General features: G+C 42.7%; 1 protein-coding gene across 1 annotated transcript; it reads right to left on the minus strand.

Annotated features, from left to right (window-relative positions):
- Positions 1-6,331: 6,331 nt before the first annotated feature.
- ZNF614 (zinc finger protein 614) lies at positions 6,332-19,480 on the minus strand. Its single transcript, XM_047077485.1, has 5 exons — positions 19,388-19,480; positions 16,555-16,767; positions 8,950-9,076; positions 8,576-8,674; positions 6,332-8,031 (listed from the first exon to the last, which is right to left on the minus strand). Exons 2-5 carry the CDS (start codon positions 16,567-16,569, stop codon positions 6,515-6,517), a joined length of 1,758 nt encoding a protein of 585 aa, XP_046933441.1. The 5' UTR covers positions 16,570-16,767; positions 19,388-19,480; the 3' UTR covers positions 6,332-6,514.

Consider the following 19,480-nt stretch of genomic DNA (forward strand, 5'->3'; position numbering starts at 1 on the left):
CAGCCATCTTGGATCTCGGCCCTACGGGGCGCCAAGAGCCCGATTCCGCGCCCGCCGGCAGGGGCGGCTGAGAAAGTGAAAGGGCCCGTCAGTCTGGGCAGAAACGCACAGGTAGGAGGAGCAAAGCTGGAGCTTACGCCAGGCAAAAAACGGTGCGGGGAAAATCCCTTTCAGCGAGCGGACTGGAAAATTAAAATTAGGACACGGCTCGGTTGGCGTGATCCTGTTAACAGGAAGTGGAGGTATTTGTACAGCACAGAACTCACAGAAGCCTCCTCGGGGGAGTTTCCAGCAGAAATGGGTTTGAAGCGACTTTTGGACGGAGAACAACGTTCGCAGAAGCGCTGAGGGCACAGGGATGACGGTCACTGACTAGGAAAGAAAACCGCTGGAACGCGCCAGTTGGGCGTGGGCAAGAGTAATGGGGTGGAAAGGCCACTAAGGCCAGCGAAAGTGAGAGAAGATCAATGCCCAGGGAAGGGCGGAGCCTAGGCTGCACACAGAGCTTTTCCTGGGTCCAGAGAGGAAGGCAGGGCTCTGAGGACCAGTGGCCAGGAATAGGCAACTGTGACAGCTTCCACAAGAATAAAAGTTGTGTAAAAAAAAAAAAAAAATGTTATACTACATGTGTCATTTGCGAAAAACATCAACAGTCATAGCAATATAAATCCTAAATTTGGATCCAACTGAACCTGTCATATATATTGGAAGAATGGAGGGAAAGGACAGGAAAGGCCTGAGTGTGTGTGTAAGAGAAACCGCCAAACTTTTCCAGAGTCAGTGTGCCAGTTTCCATTCCTATGATCAATACATGAGATCCACTCTTCCACACCCTATTACAAAAGGAGTAAGAGAAAGGCCAACCTAATTTTTTATATAACTAAATAATAAACAGGCCATTTACTTTTAAAAGTCGTAAGTACTCATAACAAGTTTTAAAATGCATCTAATATTCAAATAAATGCAAAATAAACATGAAACAAAAACATTCACGATGAGCAACATTCACAGTGGCGAGGCCATGTGGATAAAGGCACTCTTATGCTAAGCCTAAGTTTTATTTTTTCTCATCTGCATAGTAGGTAACGATTGTCCACCATGTACAGCTTTGAATGAACTGAGGTTATTATCATGCTTATCACAGTTCTAAGTTTAAAAAATGCACACCACATTTAATAAGGTTTAGGTATTTGGTATGTTTAGGACGACAGGCTTCAGACCAGAGTATGTAAATTAGTAAAATGTTTTTAGAGTACAATCTGCAATTATCCAATTTAAGCTTTTCATTCTCCTTGAGCCAGGGATTAATATTAAGAATTGATTCAGTAGAAATTAATCTCTTTGAGAACAAACATGTACAAGGATATTTATGGTATCAATTTTGACAAGTGTAAGGAAATCACTCTTGTGATTCTTAAATTTACTCTTGCAGGGCGCCTGAGTGGCTCAGTCCGTTAAATGTCCAACTCTCGATTTTGGCTCAGGTCACAATCTCACAGTTCATGAGTTCAAGTCCCACATCCAGCTCTGCACTGACAGTTCAGAGCTTGCTTGGGATTTTCTTTCTCCCTCTCTCTCTGCCTCTCGCTTGCTTGTTCTCTCTCTCAAAAATAAACATTTTTTAATTAAAAAAAATAAATTTATCCTTCCATCTCTATATTCACACTTTTGGATAGCATCCCCTCCTAGGGACTCTGACTAATGTGTCCAATAAGACAGTAACAAACAGGACAGAACCAGACTTGCTCAGTGAGGTATGGTATATGGTTCTCTTGGAGCTCCTCTAACACATTATACTAGAGCCCAGGCTAGCCTCTTGCAGCATGAGATTGTGAATGACCCCATCCATTCCAGTGACACTTAGACGTGTAAAAAAAAAAAAAAAAGCCATCTAGCTTGTGCAGCCCCAGTCCAGACAGCCCACACTAGACAATCCAACCCTAGACCCACACAACAGAATTGGTAAATGTTTGTCTTTAGACATTAACTTTTAGGAAAGTAATTTTGTAACGCAGTCAAAAGAAACGAATACCAGTATGAATGTGCACCAGTAGGTGATTTGTTAAATCAGAGATGTCTCTTCGTGAACAACCTACAGATATACTGTAAACTGGTGCAGCCACTATGAAACAGTACGGAGGTTCCTCAAAAAACTAAAAACAAAACTACAATATGATCCACCAATTCTCCTGTATCCACTCAAATGGAATGAAGTCACTGTTTCAGAAACACAGCCGTACCCCCACGTTCACTGCAGTATTGTTTACAATAGCCATGCATCAAAACCTAAGTGTCCTATACAAACGAATGGATTTAAAAAATGTGGTACAGGAACAGACACACACAATTGAATATTCAGCCATAAAAAAGAAAACCTTGGGGCACCTGGGTGGCTCAGTTGGTTAAGCATCCAGCTCTTGGCTTCAGCTTAGGTCACGATCTCACGGTTTGTGAGGCTGAGCCCCGTGTTGGGCTCTGCACTGACAGCGTGGAGCCTGCTTGGGATTCTCTCTTTCTCCCTCTCTCTGACCTGCCCCCAATTGTGCCCTCTCAAAATAAATTAAAAAAAAAGAAGAAGAAAATCCTGTCATATATGACTCATGAATAGATCCTAAGGGTATTATGCTGAGTGAAATAAATCAGAGAAAGACAAATACTGTATGATCTTATTTATATATGGAATCTAAAAAAAAAAAAACACCAAACTCCTAGATACAGAAAAAAATTTGGTTGTGACAGGCAGGGGTGGGGGTGGGATGTGGATGAAATGGGTGAAGGTGATCAAAAGGTACAAACTTCCAGTTATAAGTAAGTCTGCAATAATAGTAGTAATGATGTGTGGAATATCGTTAGCCATTAGGGAGACCCAAGTTAAGCTCCAGATCGGTTACTACTATATACCTAATAAAATGGTTAATGTAAAATATAACGACAATACCAAGTGCTGGTGAGGATGGAAAGCGACTGAGTCTCTCCTACGCTGCTAGTGGAATGGCTAAAATAAAATCTACAGCTGACCCTTCAGTAACGTGGGGTTGAACTGCATGGGTTCACTTACATGCAGGTTTTTTTTTTTTTTTACAGTAAAGCACTGTAAATGTACTTTCTCTTCCTTATTTTTGTTTTTCTTAGGCTTTGTAAATTTTTTAACATTCCAGTATAATTAACATATAGTGTTATACTAATTTTAGGTGTACAATACAGTGATTCAACAATTCTATAAATTACTCAGTGCTCACCATAAATGTACTCTTAATCCCCATTTTTTTACCCATTCCCCTAACCACCTCCCCTCCTAGTAACCCTCAGATTGTTCTCTATATTTAACAGTCTGGTTTTTTGGTCTTTTTTTTTGCTTTATTCATTTGTTTCTTTAATTCCATGTATGAGTGAAATCATATGGTATTTTTCTTTCTTCCCCAAAAGTCTGATTTTAACATTCTTTTCTATAGCTTACTTTAAGAATACAGTATATAATACATATAATATACAAAATATGTGTTAAGCAACTATTTATGTTATTGGTAAGGCTCCCGGTCAACAGTTGGCTATTAGCAGTTAAGTTATATGTGGATTTTCAACTGCGTGGGGGTCAGTGCCCCTAACCCCTGCATTATTCAAGGCCAAGTATACTGAATGCCCAGTGCTGGAGAGGATGTGGAACAGTATTTCATACACTGCTGGTGAGAATGTAAAAGAGCACAGGTACATTGGAAGAGACTAGTTTCTTAAAAGGCTAAACACAACTTACCATACATCCCAACAATCATACACTTGAATATTTATTGTAGAGGAATTAAAATTTATGTTCACACAAAGCCCCGTATGCAGATTTCATACCATCTTTACAACAGTTGAAACCAGGAAATCTCGAGTGAAGGGAAAGGGGCACCTGGGTGGCTTAGTCAGTTAAGCTTCAGGTTTCAGCTCAGGTCATGATCTCACGGTTCATGAGTTCAAGCCCCATAATCGGTGAGCCCGAGACCCACTTTGGGTGAACTCGTGCTGCGCTGCAGGTGAGCCCCGCTTCTCTCTCCATCTCTCTACCTTTCTGCCCCCTGCTCACGTGCGTTCTTTCTCTCAAAAAATTTTTTTTAATTTAAAAAATTAAAAAAAATAAAGGGATAAATAAACTGGTCATGTGTATTACTAATAAAACGTGGCAGTAATGACACATTTGTATGTGTACTACTCACAATAATAAAACCATCCAGCAACTCAAGTAAGTCTTCAGAGCAATTTGCGAATGACAAAAACATGAAAAGTTTACATGCTCCCTATTAATAAAAAATTATAAATTTGTACATAGTCAGTAATATTGTAATAACCTTTATCAAAATTATAAAATTATATAAATACAATATATCTACAAAATATATAAAATCCAGTTATAAAAATGATTTTTATAGCATTCATAGAATTACACGGTTATACTGATGGAAAATGTAAGTGGTTGCAGGAGGTAGGTCTGGATAAAGGGTATGAACATAAAAAGGGAGAGACTCTGTGTTGATTACAGTTTTACATCCTGGTTGTGGTAGTGGTTTACATGACTCTCCATAATGTTATAAAGCTGCTTAGAATTACAACCTAAAAAAACAAAACAAAACAAAACAAAAACTATGAAAATCTAATGAAATCCAAATAAGGTTAAGGGTTTAGCTAACAGTACACTACCAATGTCATTTTCCTAGATTCAACAACAAAATGTGGTTTACATACTGGGAGACATTAGGTAAAGGATACTAGGGAAGTCTCTGGACTATCTTGCAATTTCTTCTAAGTTAAAATGATTTCAAATTAAACATTTTCAAAAATAACTTGGGGGGTGCCTGGGTGGCTCAGTTGGTTGAGCATCCAACTTTGGCTCAGGTCACGATCTCCTGATTGGTGAGTTTGAGCCCCACATTGGGCTCTGTGCTGACAGCTCAGAGCCTGGAGCCTACTACAGATTCAGTGTCTCCTCTCTCTCTGCCCCTCCCCCGCTTGTGCTCTGTCTCTCTCTCTCTCTCTCTCTCTCAAAAGTAAATAAACATTAAAAAACAAAATTAAAAAAAAAACTTGGAAGGTGGTTTTATAAAATATCTGGTCATAATTAAAAACTGAGTTAAGCAAGTACAAATATCTGGTATCATAAATTTAAAAGTTTCCTTTTAAAATACTTCAAAATACTCGGGGCACCTGGGTGGCTTGGTCGGTTAAGCGTCCAACTTCGGCTCAGGTCATGATCTCACGGTCCGTGAGTTCGAGCCCCGCGTTGGGCTCTGTGCTGACAGCTCAGAGCCTGGGGCCTGTTTCGGATTCTGTGTCCCTCTCTCTCTGACCCTCCCCCATTCATGATCTGTCTCTCTCTGTCTCAAAAATAAATAAACGTTAAAAAAAAATTTTTTTTTAATAAAATAAAATACTTCAAAATACTAAATTTACAAATCATATATTACAGGGTAGTCCTAGAACACTCCATAGAACAATAAATATTAGTCAATGATGAAGAAAGCAGACTAACTTTTAAAACTATGGAATTAGTGACAAGGCAACTAGAAAAGGGTTCCCAAGTATCATCTGAAAATGCACATGAGGTCAGACTTGGAATACTTAAAAGCACTCAAACAGGGGCACCTGGGTGGCTCAGTTGGTTAAGCGTCCAACTTTGGCCTAGTTGGTCATGATCTCACAGTTTGCGAGTTCGAGCCCCGCATTAGGCTCTCTGCTGTCCACATAAAGGTGGCTTTGGATCCACTGTCCCCGCTCCCCCCACCCCCCGGTCCCTCCCCCACTTGTACCCTCTCTCTCAAAATAAACATTAAAAAAACTTTTTTTAAAAAGGCATTCAAATATTTTCCACTTTCACAGGACTTCATTCCTTCACGAGTTCTCTGATATCTGACTAAAGGTGCTCTACATTTAGCATGTTCATAGAGTTTTAATTTCTGTATGATACCTGACCAAACAAGGCAGGATGTATCACTGACATCCTGTCATACTGTCCTCCTAAAGTTTTTCTCCAGTGTGGACTCTTGACACTCACTGAGGTCTTCTTTCTGGGTAAAGGCTTTCCCATGGTCATGGTCAACATGAATTTCTTTAAAATGGTATTTCTATGAACAATAAGCTCACTGATGATCTACGACGATCCCTGATAATAATCTACCTTCCCACTGAAGGCCTTCCTAGTCTCTGTAGTCAACAGAATTAGGCTCAGTATCCACTTCTCAGAATATAATGAAGCTAGCAAGTTTTGCTCAAGGCACCTCCATGCTCAATGCATGAGTTTTTCCAACATGTTTTCATTGACAGAAAATACAGGGTAAGGATCACAGAAGGCACCACATTCACTGTATTCACCAGGTTTACCTCCTGGACAAGTTCTTTAATCTCCTCAGGGCACACATATGACAACAGGCAGGGACACAATGACATTCCAATCTGCCGGAAACAGTGATGTTTAACGAAGTCTTGGTTGCCACAGAAGGCATCACATTCAAAGGGCTTTTGTTTTGCACGAGTTCACTCGTTAAGTAATGAGCCTCGACTCTGTGTTAAAGGAATTTCCAACCTGACTGAATCTACCCGTTTCTCTCGTGTGCATTTTCTTATGTTTAACAAGGTTTGACAAGTGGGAGAAGGCTTTCTCACAATCGCTGCATCCATAGGGTCGCTCTCCTGTGTGAGTTCTTTGATGGACGTTGAGTACTGACTTTGTGGTGAATGCTTTCCCACATTCACTGCACTCATAGGGTTTCTCCCCCGTGTGAATTCTCTGATGCGTAATGAGACCGTATTTGTGAGAATAGGATTTGCCACACTCAGTACACACAAAGGGAGTCTTTCCTGTATGACATCTCTCATGTTGTATGAGGCAGATCTTCTGGCTAAAGGCTTTACCACACTCCCTGCATTCATAGGGTTTCTCACCTGTATGAGTTCGCTGATGTATAATGAGGGTGCGCTTTGTGGTGAAGCCTTTTCCACATTCGTTACATAGGTAAGATTTCTCTCCTGTGTGAGTTCGCTGATGTATAACGAGGGTGCGCTTTGTGGTGAAGCCTTTTCCACATTCAGAGCACATGTAAGATTTTTCCCCAGTATGAGATCGCTGATGCACAATGAGATTACTCTTCACAGTGAAGCCTTTTCCACATTCGCCGCATATATAGGGTTTCTCTCCGGTATGAGTTCGCTGATGTACAACAAGATAACGCTTCATGGTGAAGCCTTTCCCACATTCGGTGCATATGTAGGGTTTCTCCCCTGTGTGAGTTCGCTGATGCACAATGAGGTTGCTCTTCACGGTGAAGCCTTTTCCACATTCGTCACAGACATAAGGTTTCTCTCCACTGTGAGTCCGCTGATGTGCGATCAGATAGCGCTTCATGGTGAAGCCTTTTCCACACTCACCACACGTGTAGGACTTCTCTGCCGTATGCGTTTGCTGAGGCACAGCGAGGCTGCTCTTCGCACTAGCGCCTCTTCTGCAGTCGTTGGCTATACAGACTCTGTCTGGTGCAGGAGTTTTCTGATGCTTAGTGAACATGACATTTCTGGAGAAGGATCTCCCACACGGATCGTACCCGTGGGGCTTCTCTCCTCTGTGACCGCCCTCACGGTAAAGGAGCCGGGACTTCCTGATGCACGTTTTCTCACCTTCGATGCATGCTTGGGAGTTCTCCGTGTTAGGAGTCCTCTGATGCTTAAAGACTTGGAATTTAGTGCTGATGTGTTTCGCACATTCAGGGAATTCAATTCCAGTATACAAACATTCATGATTACCACGTAGAAAAGATTTCTTGTCTCCATTAAAGTCATCGGCTTTCTCTATTTCATATCTTCTCTTCTGGTTAACTAAACTTAAACTTGATTTCAAAGCTTTTCTACATAAGTCAAACACATGATTTTGCGTTAAGGCAAAATGTATTCTGCTCAGGTGAACAGCATTTCTAAATGCGCTCTGTTCTCCATATTGTTGAAGGCTCTTCAGAAATCTGTGGTTTTGAGAGTGCTCTTGCAGATGACTGTCAACCTTCCCAATTCCTAGGCAAAAAGACAGTAACAAATTCTCTCATGAGAACGGTATGAAATAAAAGTGTTTTAAAGATGACATAGCGGGGCTGACTCTTTATTGTTGATCATATGATCCCAATTTATTGAAAAAAATTTTTTTTCAACGTTTATTTAGAGAGACAGAAAGAGACAGAGTGTGAGCAGGGGAGGAACAGAGAGGGAGACACAGAATCCAAAGAAGGCTCCAGGCTCTGAGCTGTCAGCACAGAGCCTGATGTGGGGCTCGAACCCATGAACCATGAGATCATTTAACCAACTGAGCCCCCCAGGCGCCCCCTACATGATCCCAATTTAAAAGAAAATTATAAAGATGTAAGATGAAATAAATGGAAGATCCAAGGAGAGAAAAGGAGCATATTTAAAGCTAAACAGCCACAAAGAAAAACAGTTCTCATCTGGGGAAAGGAGTATGAGGAGGGGCTGTTTAGGTATCTTCAGATACCCTGACACCTTGTCTTCATGACTAGAATGTAACTTCCTCCACCATTCCCCTTGCTGGTTCTCACTCACTCACCTGCATGGGTTCTATCCTGGATTTCATCCTCTGCTTTCATCCATGCTTCGTCTCTGTGTTCCAACACAGAGAGTGCATCTCGTTTGGTAGCTTGACACCCTGTTCATGAGAAATGACAGAAGACTTAGATGCTTAGTGACTTGGGTACAGTAGGTCAAGATGGGAAAATACTACATTTTAGAGACGACCAATCTCTCACATGCAAAGATTCTCTTTCAGGATAGAAAAGATTACACTGCTTTGTCTGGGGTCAAGAAAGGGGACCAAACATTGGACTCTTCTCAAGACCACAGCGATGGCAAAGCTTTCATTGAGTGATAGAGGAAAGGCCAGTGCCCAGGCACCTCTAAGTGACACAGGGGAGTTCTCCTCACCCACTGACACCAGGTTCCTGAAGTTCTCCAGCATCACGTCCCGGTACAGGTCCTTCTGGGCGGGGGCCAGGAGCTGCCATTCCTCCCGGGAGAAGTCCACAGCCACGTCCTCCAGCGTCAGTAATTCCTGTAACGACAACAGTCCTGTTTAATGTGAATTACTTTTAACGCTTATTTATTTTTGAGACAGAGACAGACAGCATGAACGGGGGTGGGTCAGAAAGAGAGGGAGACACAGAATCTGAAACAGACTCCAGGCTCTGAGCTGTCAGGCTCACCTGAAGCAGAGCTCATGTTTACCCAAAGCCCAATGCAGGACTCAAGTTCACCCAGAGCCCAATGCATGGCTCAAGCTCACCTGATGTGGGACTTGAACTCACAAACTGCTAGCTCATGACCTGGGCCGAAGGCAGAGGCTTAACTGAGCCGCCCAGGTGCCCCTATATACTTTTCTTAAATGCATTTTAGTGGAAGCAAAATCCTATCTTTCTATATATTTTAGCACCATTTTCTTTTTCACTTATTTATTTTTCCTTCAACTTTTTATTTAAATAGTTAACATACAGTGCGATATTGGTCTCAAAAATAGAATTCAGTGGTTCATCACAGGGCACCTGGGTGGCTCAGTCGGTTGAGTGTCCAACTCTTGATTTCGGCTCAGGTCATGATCTCATAGTTCAAGAGTTTGAGCCCTGTGTTGGGCTCTGTGCCGATAGCCCAGAGCCTGCTTGGAATCTCTCTCTCCTCTCTCTCTGCCTTTCTCCTGCTTGCTCTCTGTATATCAAAATAAAAAAATGTAAAAAAAAAAAAAAAGAATTCAGTGGTTCATCACTTACCTACAACACCCAGTGTTCATCATAAAAAGTGCCCTCCTTACTTTCCATCACCCAACTAGCCCACCACCTTCCCACTCCCTCCATTAACCCTCAGTTTGTTCTCTATCCTTAAAAGTCTCTTATGGTTTGGGCCACCTGGATAGCTCAGTCAGTTGAGTGTCTGACCTTGGATCAGGTCATGATCGTGTAGTCCTTGAATTTGAGACACATGTTGGGCTGTATGCTGATAGCTCAGAGCCTGGAACCTGCTTCGGATTCTGTGTCTCCCTGTCTCTGCCCCTGCCCTGCTCGCACTCTCTCTCTCTCTCTCTCAAAAATAAATAAACATTAAAAAAAAAATTAAGAGTCTCTTTTGGTTTGTTTCCTTCTCGCTCTCTTTTCCCCCCGTTACCATATGTTCATCTGTTTTGTTTCTTAAATTCCACATGAGTGAAATCATATGGTATTTGTCTTTCTCTGATTATTTCGCTTAGTATAATACACTCTAGCTCTATCCACATAGTTGGAAATGGCAAGATTTCATTCTTTTTGATCGCTGAGTAATATTCCATTGCATATATACACCACTTCTCTATCCATTCATCAGTTGATGGACATTTGGGCTCTTTCCATACTTTGGCTATTGTTCATAATGCTCCCATAAACATCGGGGTGCATGTGCCCCTTCGAATCTGTATTTCTGTATCCTTTGGGTAAATACCTAGTAGTGCAATTACTGGGTCATAGAGTAGTTCTATTTCTAACTTTTTAAGGAATCTCCATACTGTTTTCGAGTCGCTGCTCCAGTTTGCATTTGCATCAACAGTGTAAGAGGGTTACCCTTCCTCCGCATCTTTGCCAACACCTATTGTTTCTTGTGTTGTTAATTTTAGCCATTCATTCTGACAGGTGTGAGGTGGTATCTCATCATGGTTTTGATTTGTATTTCCCTGATGATGAGTGATGTTGAGTATCTTTTCATGTGTCCGTTAGTCATTTGGATGCCCTCTTTGAAGAAGTGTCTATTCATATCTTCTTCCCATTTCTTAACTGGATTATTTGTTTTTTGGGTATTGAGTTGCTAAGTTCTTTATAGACTTTGGATACTAACCTTTATCAGATATGTCACTTGCAAATATCTTCTCCCATTCCATAGACTGCCTTTTAGTTCCACTGGTTGTTTCCTTTGCTGTGCAGCAGATTTTTATCTGGATGAGGTCCCAATAGTTCATGTTTGCTTTTACTTCCCTTGCCTCTGGAGATGTATCTAGTAAGAAGTTGCTACGGCCAAGGTCAAAGAAGTTGCTGCCAGTGTTCTCTTCCAAGATTTTGATGGTGTCCTGTCTCACATCTAGATCTTTCATCCATTTTGAATTTATTTTTGTGTATGGTATAAGAAAGTGGTCCAGTTTCATTCTTCTGCACGTAGCTGTCCAGTTTTCCCAACACCAGTTGTTGAATAGGCTTTTTTCCCCACGCTGGATATTTTTTCTTGCTTTGTCAAAGACTAGTTGACTACATAAGCACCATTTTCAAATACTAAAAATAGGCAAATAACACCAGGACAAATAAAATATTTTTACTTTACAAGAAAACTTCACAGCCAATATGAGCATCAACCAGACCACATTCACAGTTTATAAGATAGTATATTTAATAAATGTAAAAGAATAAGAGAAACCATACAAGGTATATCTAATGCAAAAAGACCACTAAAGTTGATTAGGAATATTTGGGGGGGAAAAAAGAAACTTCTAATAGACAAACATACATACACATACATCTATCAGTGGACAGAAAACAGCAGATTAGATACACTGTAGTAAGCTGGAATATAACTGAAGAAATTACCAAAAATGGACCACAGAAAAGAAGGTTAATGTAAGAAAGAGATTAATAAGCATACAGTGTCAAAAGATCTGATGTATACCAGCTTATAGTTTCTCAAAAATAAAAGGGAATACTGGAGAAGCAGTATCCAAAGATCTAAAAGCTGAAAAAGTCACAACTAATTAAATACTCCAAACCTCAGATTCACAACTCCCAAAAAACTCCAAGCAGGAAGTCTATACCTCAACGCATTAGACTATGATACACCAAATGCAAAGGGAAACTATAAAAGCGTCCAGAGACAAAAGCCAGATCACCTACAGCAGAAACAACCAAATTCAGAAAAGAATGCAATATTCTTTTCAAAGTCCTGATTTTTTGTGCCAAAATGGCCAGGCATGAAGGCCATTTGATATTGAAACACAGGGCTCTCCTTGTGAAGTGTGGACAGCATTGTGTACTCCTAGTCACGGTGACTGTACTCAAGACTGTTGCCAACCTAGGAAGCTCACCTAAACCTCAGTGTCCAGAGTTTTCACTGAGGCCTCATGATTTACGCATGATTTACTGAAACACAGACTACATCACTGAACTCAATCTCCAGGTTCCTTCCCCTTCCTGGAGGTCACCTGGTTCAAAGCCACAAATCACATGGTTGGTCCTTCTGGCATGGACAGTCCCGTCTTGAGTCACCTCATTAGCACAAATTATTTAGGGCCTACATGAGTCACTTCATTGACATAAACTATAAAGTGTGGTCCCCGTGACCCATGATGAATAACAAAGATACTCCAATCACACAGGTAATTCCACGGGTTTAGAGGTGACCTCATACAATTGTGCGTGTGAATTCCATCTTGCTAACAGAACCTGTCCTTTGATGACTTTGATGTAACAAGTGGCATGTTGGGGAGGCCCATGTGGCAAGGAACTAAAAAGTAAGAATCTTATACGAGCAGACAGGTAGGAACTGAGGATCTCATTTGATCAGCCCTTCTGGAAATGAATCCTGCCAAAAACCCAGTGAGCTTAGAAGTGCATCCTTCCCCACCTGAGCCTCCAGATCAGACGCCACCCTGGCTTACACCTTGATTACAGGCTCAGGAAAGAGTGTGAAACAGAGTACCCAGCAGCAACATGACAAAAAATATTTGGCTTTTGGCCCTGGTTGCAAGTACAAAGAACTCCAAAAATGCCTAGAATCTCCAGTGTTAAGTGTTTTTTGTGTGCTAATGAGATGACCGGTAGCCCAGGCTATCACACCACCGCAGGATGGGGGCTGGATGCCAGAAGAACAAACCCATGATTACAGGGCTGAGCTTCTGGCCACACCTCCCAACCTCCACAGAGGGGAGAAGGACTGGAGATGGAGTTTACGTGGCCAATGATTTAATCCATCATGTCCACATAACGAAATCTTCACAAAACCCCCAAAACTACAGGCTCAGCAAGCTTCCTCCAAGCTCATTAGCACATCGAGGTCCTGGAAGGGTTGCAGGCCCCCACACTCCGTCCTGAGAAAGGGACCATGGAAACCGTGATAAATTTAGAGCCCATCAGGGGCACCTGGATGGCTCAGTCAGTTAAGCGTCCAACTTCCGCTCAGGTCATGATCTCGCAGTTCGTGAGTTCCAACCCCACATCAGACTCTGGGCTGACAGCTCAAAGCCTGAAGCCTCCTTTGGATTCTGTTTCTCCCTCTCTCTCTGCCCCTCCTCCACTCACACTCTGTCTCTCTCTCTCTCAAAAAATAAATACACATTTAAAAAAAATTTAGAGCCCATCAGTCAGTGCAGGAGACCAAGACTTGTGATTGGCATCTGAAGTGGGGGCATTCTTGCTGGTCTGCAGCCTTCAATCCATGTAACCAGTTGCTAACTGCAGGTACTCAGGGTCAGAGAATTGGAGAAGTGGCATTGGAAGAGATCCAATATCTGGTGTCAGGAGGAAAAAACCTCATACGGTGTCAAAGGTGTTATGAGTAAAAACAACACAGTCTAGCTAAATCATGTTAAAATGATTGACCACAGAAAGTATGAGATTAAAAAAAGGTGTTGTTTGAAGTTGCTAAGTTTTGGAGTAATTTGTCAGGCAGCTGAGAAAAACTCACTTCTGTTTTTCTTTACACACTCACACAGAACACCTCAGTGACCAGATGTGTGGGTTTTCCACACCAAGAAATTCTGGCACCAACCACCTGGAGTCGGCATAGACCCCACACGTTTACTAGATTGTAAACGACATTTTACAGGATACAAATGAGGGGAGCCTGGCTGGCTCAGTCGGTAGAACACGCAACTCTTGACCTTGGGGTCATGAGTTTGAGTCCCACGTGTGGCACAGAGTTTACTTAAAAATTAAAAAAAAAAAAAAAAAAAGGATATGAATGAACAGCTGAGATGAAGAGGCACCTAGTGAAAGGTCTGGAAAGTCCCAAACCCACAAGCTTCTGGGTGATAGGACCATCTTTTGTTCTAATAAGGTGACTCTAATAAGAGTCTAATAATAACCTCTAATAAGGTTCTAATAAGGGGCAGAGATTTACATATATATATGTTCTTATTTCAGAGCATCAATACTTAATGAATATGGGAGATAAACTTCAAAGAAAGAACTTATGAAAGAAGAAAATACAGAATGTTTATAGCACAAGAAGCCATGAAGAAAAAGACTAACACATTTTAATTTGAATAAAAAAATAAAACTTTTGCATGGAGAAAAATATTAAGAACAAAAGCTAAAAGACAAGGAAAATTCTAGAAAAATATTTGCAACATATAAAAGGATCAATATACCACAAGACAAATAATATAAATCAGTAAGATAAAAAAGTTAACTTTTATTTTTTTTAATTTTTTTAATGTTTACTTATTTTTGAGAGAGAGAGACACAGAGTGTGACTGGGGCAGGGGCAGAGAGAGAGGGAGACACAGAATCTGAAGCAGGCTCTAGGCTCTGAGCTGTCCACACAGAGCCCAACGTGGGGCTCGAACCTACAAATGGTGAGATCATGACCTGAGCTGAAGTCTGACGCTTAACCAACTGAGAGACCCAGGCGCCCCTAATTTTTAAAATGAGCAAAGAAGAAATAATCCAAAAAAGCAACAAAGAGACATGTATCTGACCCTCACAACTGATGAGGAAAATGCAAAATGAAATAAGGCAAGAGAATATTAGATCATACAAACTGAAAAATACACAATTTGATAACATAACAACAAGTGTTGGCAAGCTGTGGGGCACTGAATGCTATTACATACCACTTTCTATCAACCAGGCACTGTTCTAAATGCTTTGTCTAGATTAACTCACCCTTCCTCCCTCCCTCCCTCCCTTCCCATCTATCTATCTATCTATCTATCTATCTATCTATCTATCTATCTATCTTTGAGAGAGACCAAGCACATGCTCGTGCTCATGCTCACGGGAGAGGGGCAAAGGGAGAGGGAGAAAGAGAATACTGAGCAAGCTCCACACCCAGCATGAGCCTGACGAGGGGCTCCATATCACAACTGTGAGATGATGACCTGAGCCTAAACCAAGAGTCAGATGCTTGGGGGGCCTGGGTGGCTCAGTCAGTTAAGCAACTGACTCTTGATTTCGGCTCAGGTCATGATTTCACAGTTCAGTTTGTCACTGACAGTGCGGAGCCTGCTTGGGATTCTCTCTCTCTCTGCCCCCTCCCCGGCTCATGCATGAGAGCTATCTCTCAAAATAAAAAGACTTAAAAAAAAAGAGTCAGATGCGTAACCAACTGAGCCCCTAGATTAACTCATTTTGTTTATTTATTTATCTACTTACTTACTTACTTATTTTTATAATTTATTTATTTTTGAGAGAGAGACAGAGCACAAGTGTGGAAGGGGCAGAGAGAGAGGGAGACACAGAATCCAAAGCAGGCTCCAGGCTCTGAGCTGTTAGCAGAGCTCGACACGGGCTCAAACCCACAAACTGCGAGATCATGACCTAAGTCAAAGTCAGACACTTAACCAATGGAGCCACCCTGGTGTCCCTTATTTATTTATTTTTAGTGTTTATTTATTTTTGAGAGAGAAACAGAGTGTGGGCAGGGGAGGGGCAGAGAGAGAGGAAGACATAGAATCCAAAGCAGGCTCCAGGCTCTGAGCTGTCAGCACAGAGCCCAAGGCGGGGCTCGAACCCACGAACCATGAGATCATGACCTGAGCCGAAGCTGGACGCTTAATTGACTGAGCCACCCAAGTGCCCTAATCCAAACCCTTAATAGGGAAACACACTTTCCACTTACTACTGCCAAATCTCTACTCAAACTCCACTTCAATTACCTATTTATGGAGGACCATTTGAAAGTCATGCAACCTTTCCACTTTCGTAGGCCATTTCAGTGGTTTTATTCCTGAATAAAACCAGACTGCTATGAAGTTGGGTCCCTGGGTCCCCAGACTATGGTGCTCTGAAGAACTGTATCCTCTGAGCTCTGCTTGGCATATGGCATATTCCCAGAGGAGGGAATGTGCCTCAGTAAGAGACAGCTATAGAAAATCTGCTTTTCCACTTACAGAAGGCTGTGGGTGAGGATATACCCCAATGATCCCCTCCCAAGACATCCACTGACGAAATTTCCTAAGACCTAAGTGACATAAACTATTGAATCCCCCACGAGACTGGTCTGCCTGCCCCACAGAGTCAGTGGACATCACGTAGCTTTTCATGTCCGTCTGGTTGTGATGTCTCTTAGAGATACGAGAGGCAAAGTGACAGCTAATGTAACCCACAGTGTTCCGATGTCATCCTTCAGGATGACGCCTGTGAGTAATATATTCCTGATCTCACTTTGCCCTGCTTTTGAATTTAGGGTCTAAGTTAATTTCTCCCTAGAACCCAAGTATCCCAATTGATACTTCTTTTAGTTGAATTGATTTTTTCCAGGTCACACAAATATGTCAGAAAACACAGGAAAGATGTAGCAAAAGAAAATTACCTGGGCCTTGATCATTTTCTTCTGTGCTCAGGAAGCAGTAACGTGGATTCTATGACTTTGGTGTCTCCTGCATCTGCCACGAAGTTCTTAGAGTCAGAAATCTTGGTGTCCCCTTGAAGTTCTCCCCAGAAGCAATGATAGCCAAGTCCAAGAACTTCCTCTTTCTTCCCTCATTCCTTCACTTGACCTCTCTTGCTCCTGGAGACCCAGGACCTGTGGGGTAAAGAGCAAACGGACTTTGCCTACACATTCGCCCTGGGCCCGGGTGTTGTTACTGCTGCTATGCACTTACCTTAAAGGACCCCAGTATTTCCAACTGTTCCTTCATTTGGTGCCCCCGAGGCTTTCACACCGTAAGGCAATAAAGCAGGGGAGTTCTAACTGTGTGAAAGGTATGCCTTTCCTCTGTGGAGCGGAAGTGGCATGGCTATTAAAGGGGAGTTGGGAAAGCAAAAGCAGAAGAGCACAATGCCTCAGAAGCAGGTGGATTATCAGGCACATCCATTCAGGACATATGGAAGGTTCCAAAGATCTGGACAATGTGCATTTAAAAAGCAAATGTGGCCGGGGCGCCTGGGTGGCTCAGTCAGTTAAGCATCCAACTTTGGCTCAGGTTATGATCTCACAGTTTGTGGGTTCAAGCCCCTCATGGGACTCTGCACTGACAGCTCAGAGCCTGGAGCCTGCTTCAGAATGTGTGTGTCCTTCTCTCTCTGACTCTCCCCTGCTCCCACTCTCTCTCAAAAATAAAAAAAAATAAAAAAAATAAATTTTTAATAAGCATTAAAAATAATTTTAAAAAACCCCAGCACATCCTGTATAAGTCCATTTATATAAAACTTAAAAATATATAAACTAGGGGCGCCTGGGTGGCGCAGTCGGTTAAGCGTCCGACCTCAGCCAGGTCACGATCTCGCGGTCCGTGAGTTCGAGCCCCGCGTCGGGCTCTGGGCTGATGGCTCAGAGCCTGGAGCCTGTTTCCGATTCTGTGTCTCCCTCTCTCTCTGCCCCTCCCCCGTTCATGCTCTGTCTCTCTCTGTCCCAAAAATAAATAAACGTTGAAAAAAAATTAAAAAAAAATATATATATATAAACTAGCCTATAGTAATGAAAACTAGATGAGTGGTGGCTTGGGGAGAGATGGGGAAGTATGAGAGGGGTAGATTAAAAAGGAGCATAAAGAAAATTTGGTGCTGAGGGGTGTGTTTATGATCTTCATGGTGGTGATACTTTCATGAGTATATATGTCAAAATACCAATCAATATGATTTTTTAAGTTTATTTATCTTGAGAGAGAGACAGACAGAAAGGAGCAGAGAGAGAGGGAAAGAGAGAGAATCCCAGAGCCACTCTCAGTACGGAGCCCCACGTGGGGATCGAATGCACAAACCATGAGATCATGACCTGAGCCAAAATCAAGAATCAGTCGCTTAACTGACTGACTACTCAGGTGTCCCCCAATCAATATGACTTAAATATCTGTGGCTTACTGTAAGTCAATTTTGCCTCAATAAATCACTTGGGAAAAAGGGGAAAAACCTGGTGAGAATTATAATATAGACCAAAATTTAATGCCAATCAAAAAAGGTGGCAACAGAAGACTATACATACTTTATGATTCTGTTTATAAGAAATGTCTAGAAATTGCAAACTAATAGACCCAAGAAGATGATCAGTGGTTGTGCATGGCTGGGGGTAGGAGTGAAGGAGTGGACAGAAGACCAAGAAAACTTTTCAGAGTGATGAAAATGCTTTAAAACGGGATTGTGGTCGGGGCGCCTGGGTGGCTCAGTCGGTTAAGCGTCCGGCTTCAGCTCAGGTCACGATTTCGCGGTCCGTGAGTTCGAGCCCCGCGCCGGGCTCTGGGCTGACCGCTCGGAGCCTGGTCTGTGTCTCCTTCTCTCTGCCCCTCCCCCACTCATGCGCGCTCCCTCCCTCAAAGATAAATAAAGCTTTAAGAAACTTAAAATCTCCAAAAGTATAGTAAACTTAAATTTCTTAAATGTTTATTTTTCAGAGAGAAAGCGCAAGCAGGGGAGAGGCAGAGAGAGAGGGAGACCCAGAATCCTAAGCAGGCTCCAGGCTCTAAGCTGTCAACACAGAGCCCGACGCAAGGCTCGAACCCACGAACGATGAGATCACGACCTGAACCGAAGTCCTACGCTTGACGGAATGAGCCACCCAGGCACCCCCTTAAAGGCAAGAACAAGAACTACATCTTTAGCAGTAAATGTATCACTAGCTCACCCCGAACACACTGAATTTTGCGGAGACAGTGAGAAGAGTGGTGATGTGGGGAGGCAAAGTTTTTTCTTAGGTCCGTGAAGACCTTGAAGGAGTGAACTGGGTTTCGATTAACTGGGGAAATGCAGGTTTCAGGTCTGTTTACGGCATTCAGGGTTTGAGCCTGAACCTTCCGATTCTCCGAGGACCCTGGTCCTCCTCAAACACTGACAGCGCCCACCGGGAGTCTCTGAGAGTGAGTCGTCTATTAAACGCCATACTGAACCAACCCAGGCTTCTCTAACACGGAGCCCCACATTAACTCGCGAACCTGGACGAGACACGCGTTCACGGAAAAAAACCTTCCACCCCACTTCTCACGCACCGGGTCCCGTAAGCAGCGTGATCCACGTGGACCTCGAACCCTAACACAGTCGGCCTCTCGGTGGACGATTTCCTCAGACTCTTAATCACCGATTCCCAAAGGCCCCATCACTACCCCGGATTCCTCAATGACTGAACCCAAATAAAATCCCAACGGCGGTCCTTCACACGCGCTCCCGTTTCACGGACGCCACAGGCGGCGAGCCAAGCCCAGAACCCGACTCACCTGAACCAGTACCTCTCCAAACGCCGCGGGTAGAGACGAAAGGCCGCCCACGTCCGAAGCTACTTCCTGGTCGGAAGCCCTTCTTCGCAGAAC

Source organism: Lynx rufus, unplaced genomic scaffold, assembly GCF_022079265.1.
Source record: "Lynx rufus isolate CCGP_SWC_20201006 ecotype Redwood Valley unplaced genomic scaffold, mLynRuf1.p SCAF_16, whole genome shotgun sequence".
NCBI classification, from domain to species: Eukaryota; Metazoa; Chordata; class Mammalia; order Carnivora; family Felidae; genus Lynx; species Lynx rufus.

What these genes read in the sequence shown, in the direction of transcription:
- ZNF614 (XM_047077485.1), bottom strand. An exon ending in CAGGAACCTGGTGTCAGTGG is followed by an intron (nt 8,675 to 8,949) that starts GTGAGGAGAACT and finishes TCTCATGAACAG; the next exon opens with GGTGTCAAGCTACCAAACGA. An exon ending in CCAGGATAGAACCCATGCAG is followed by an intron (nt 8,032 to 8,575) that starts GTGAGTGAGTGA and finishes CTTTTTGCCTAG; the next exon opens with GAATTGGGAAGGTTGACAGT.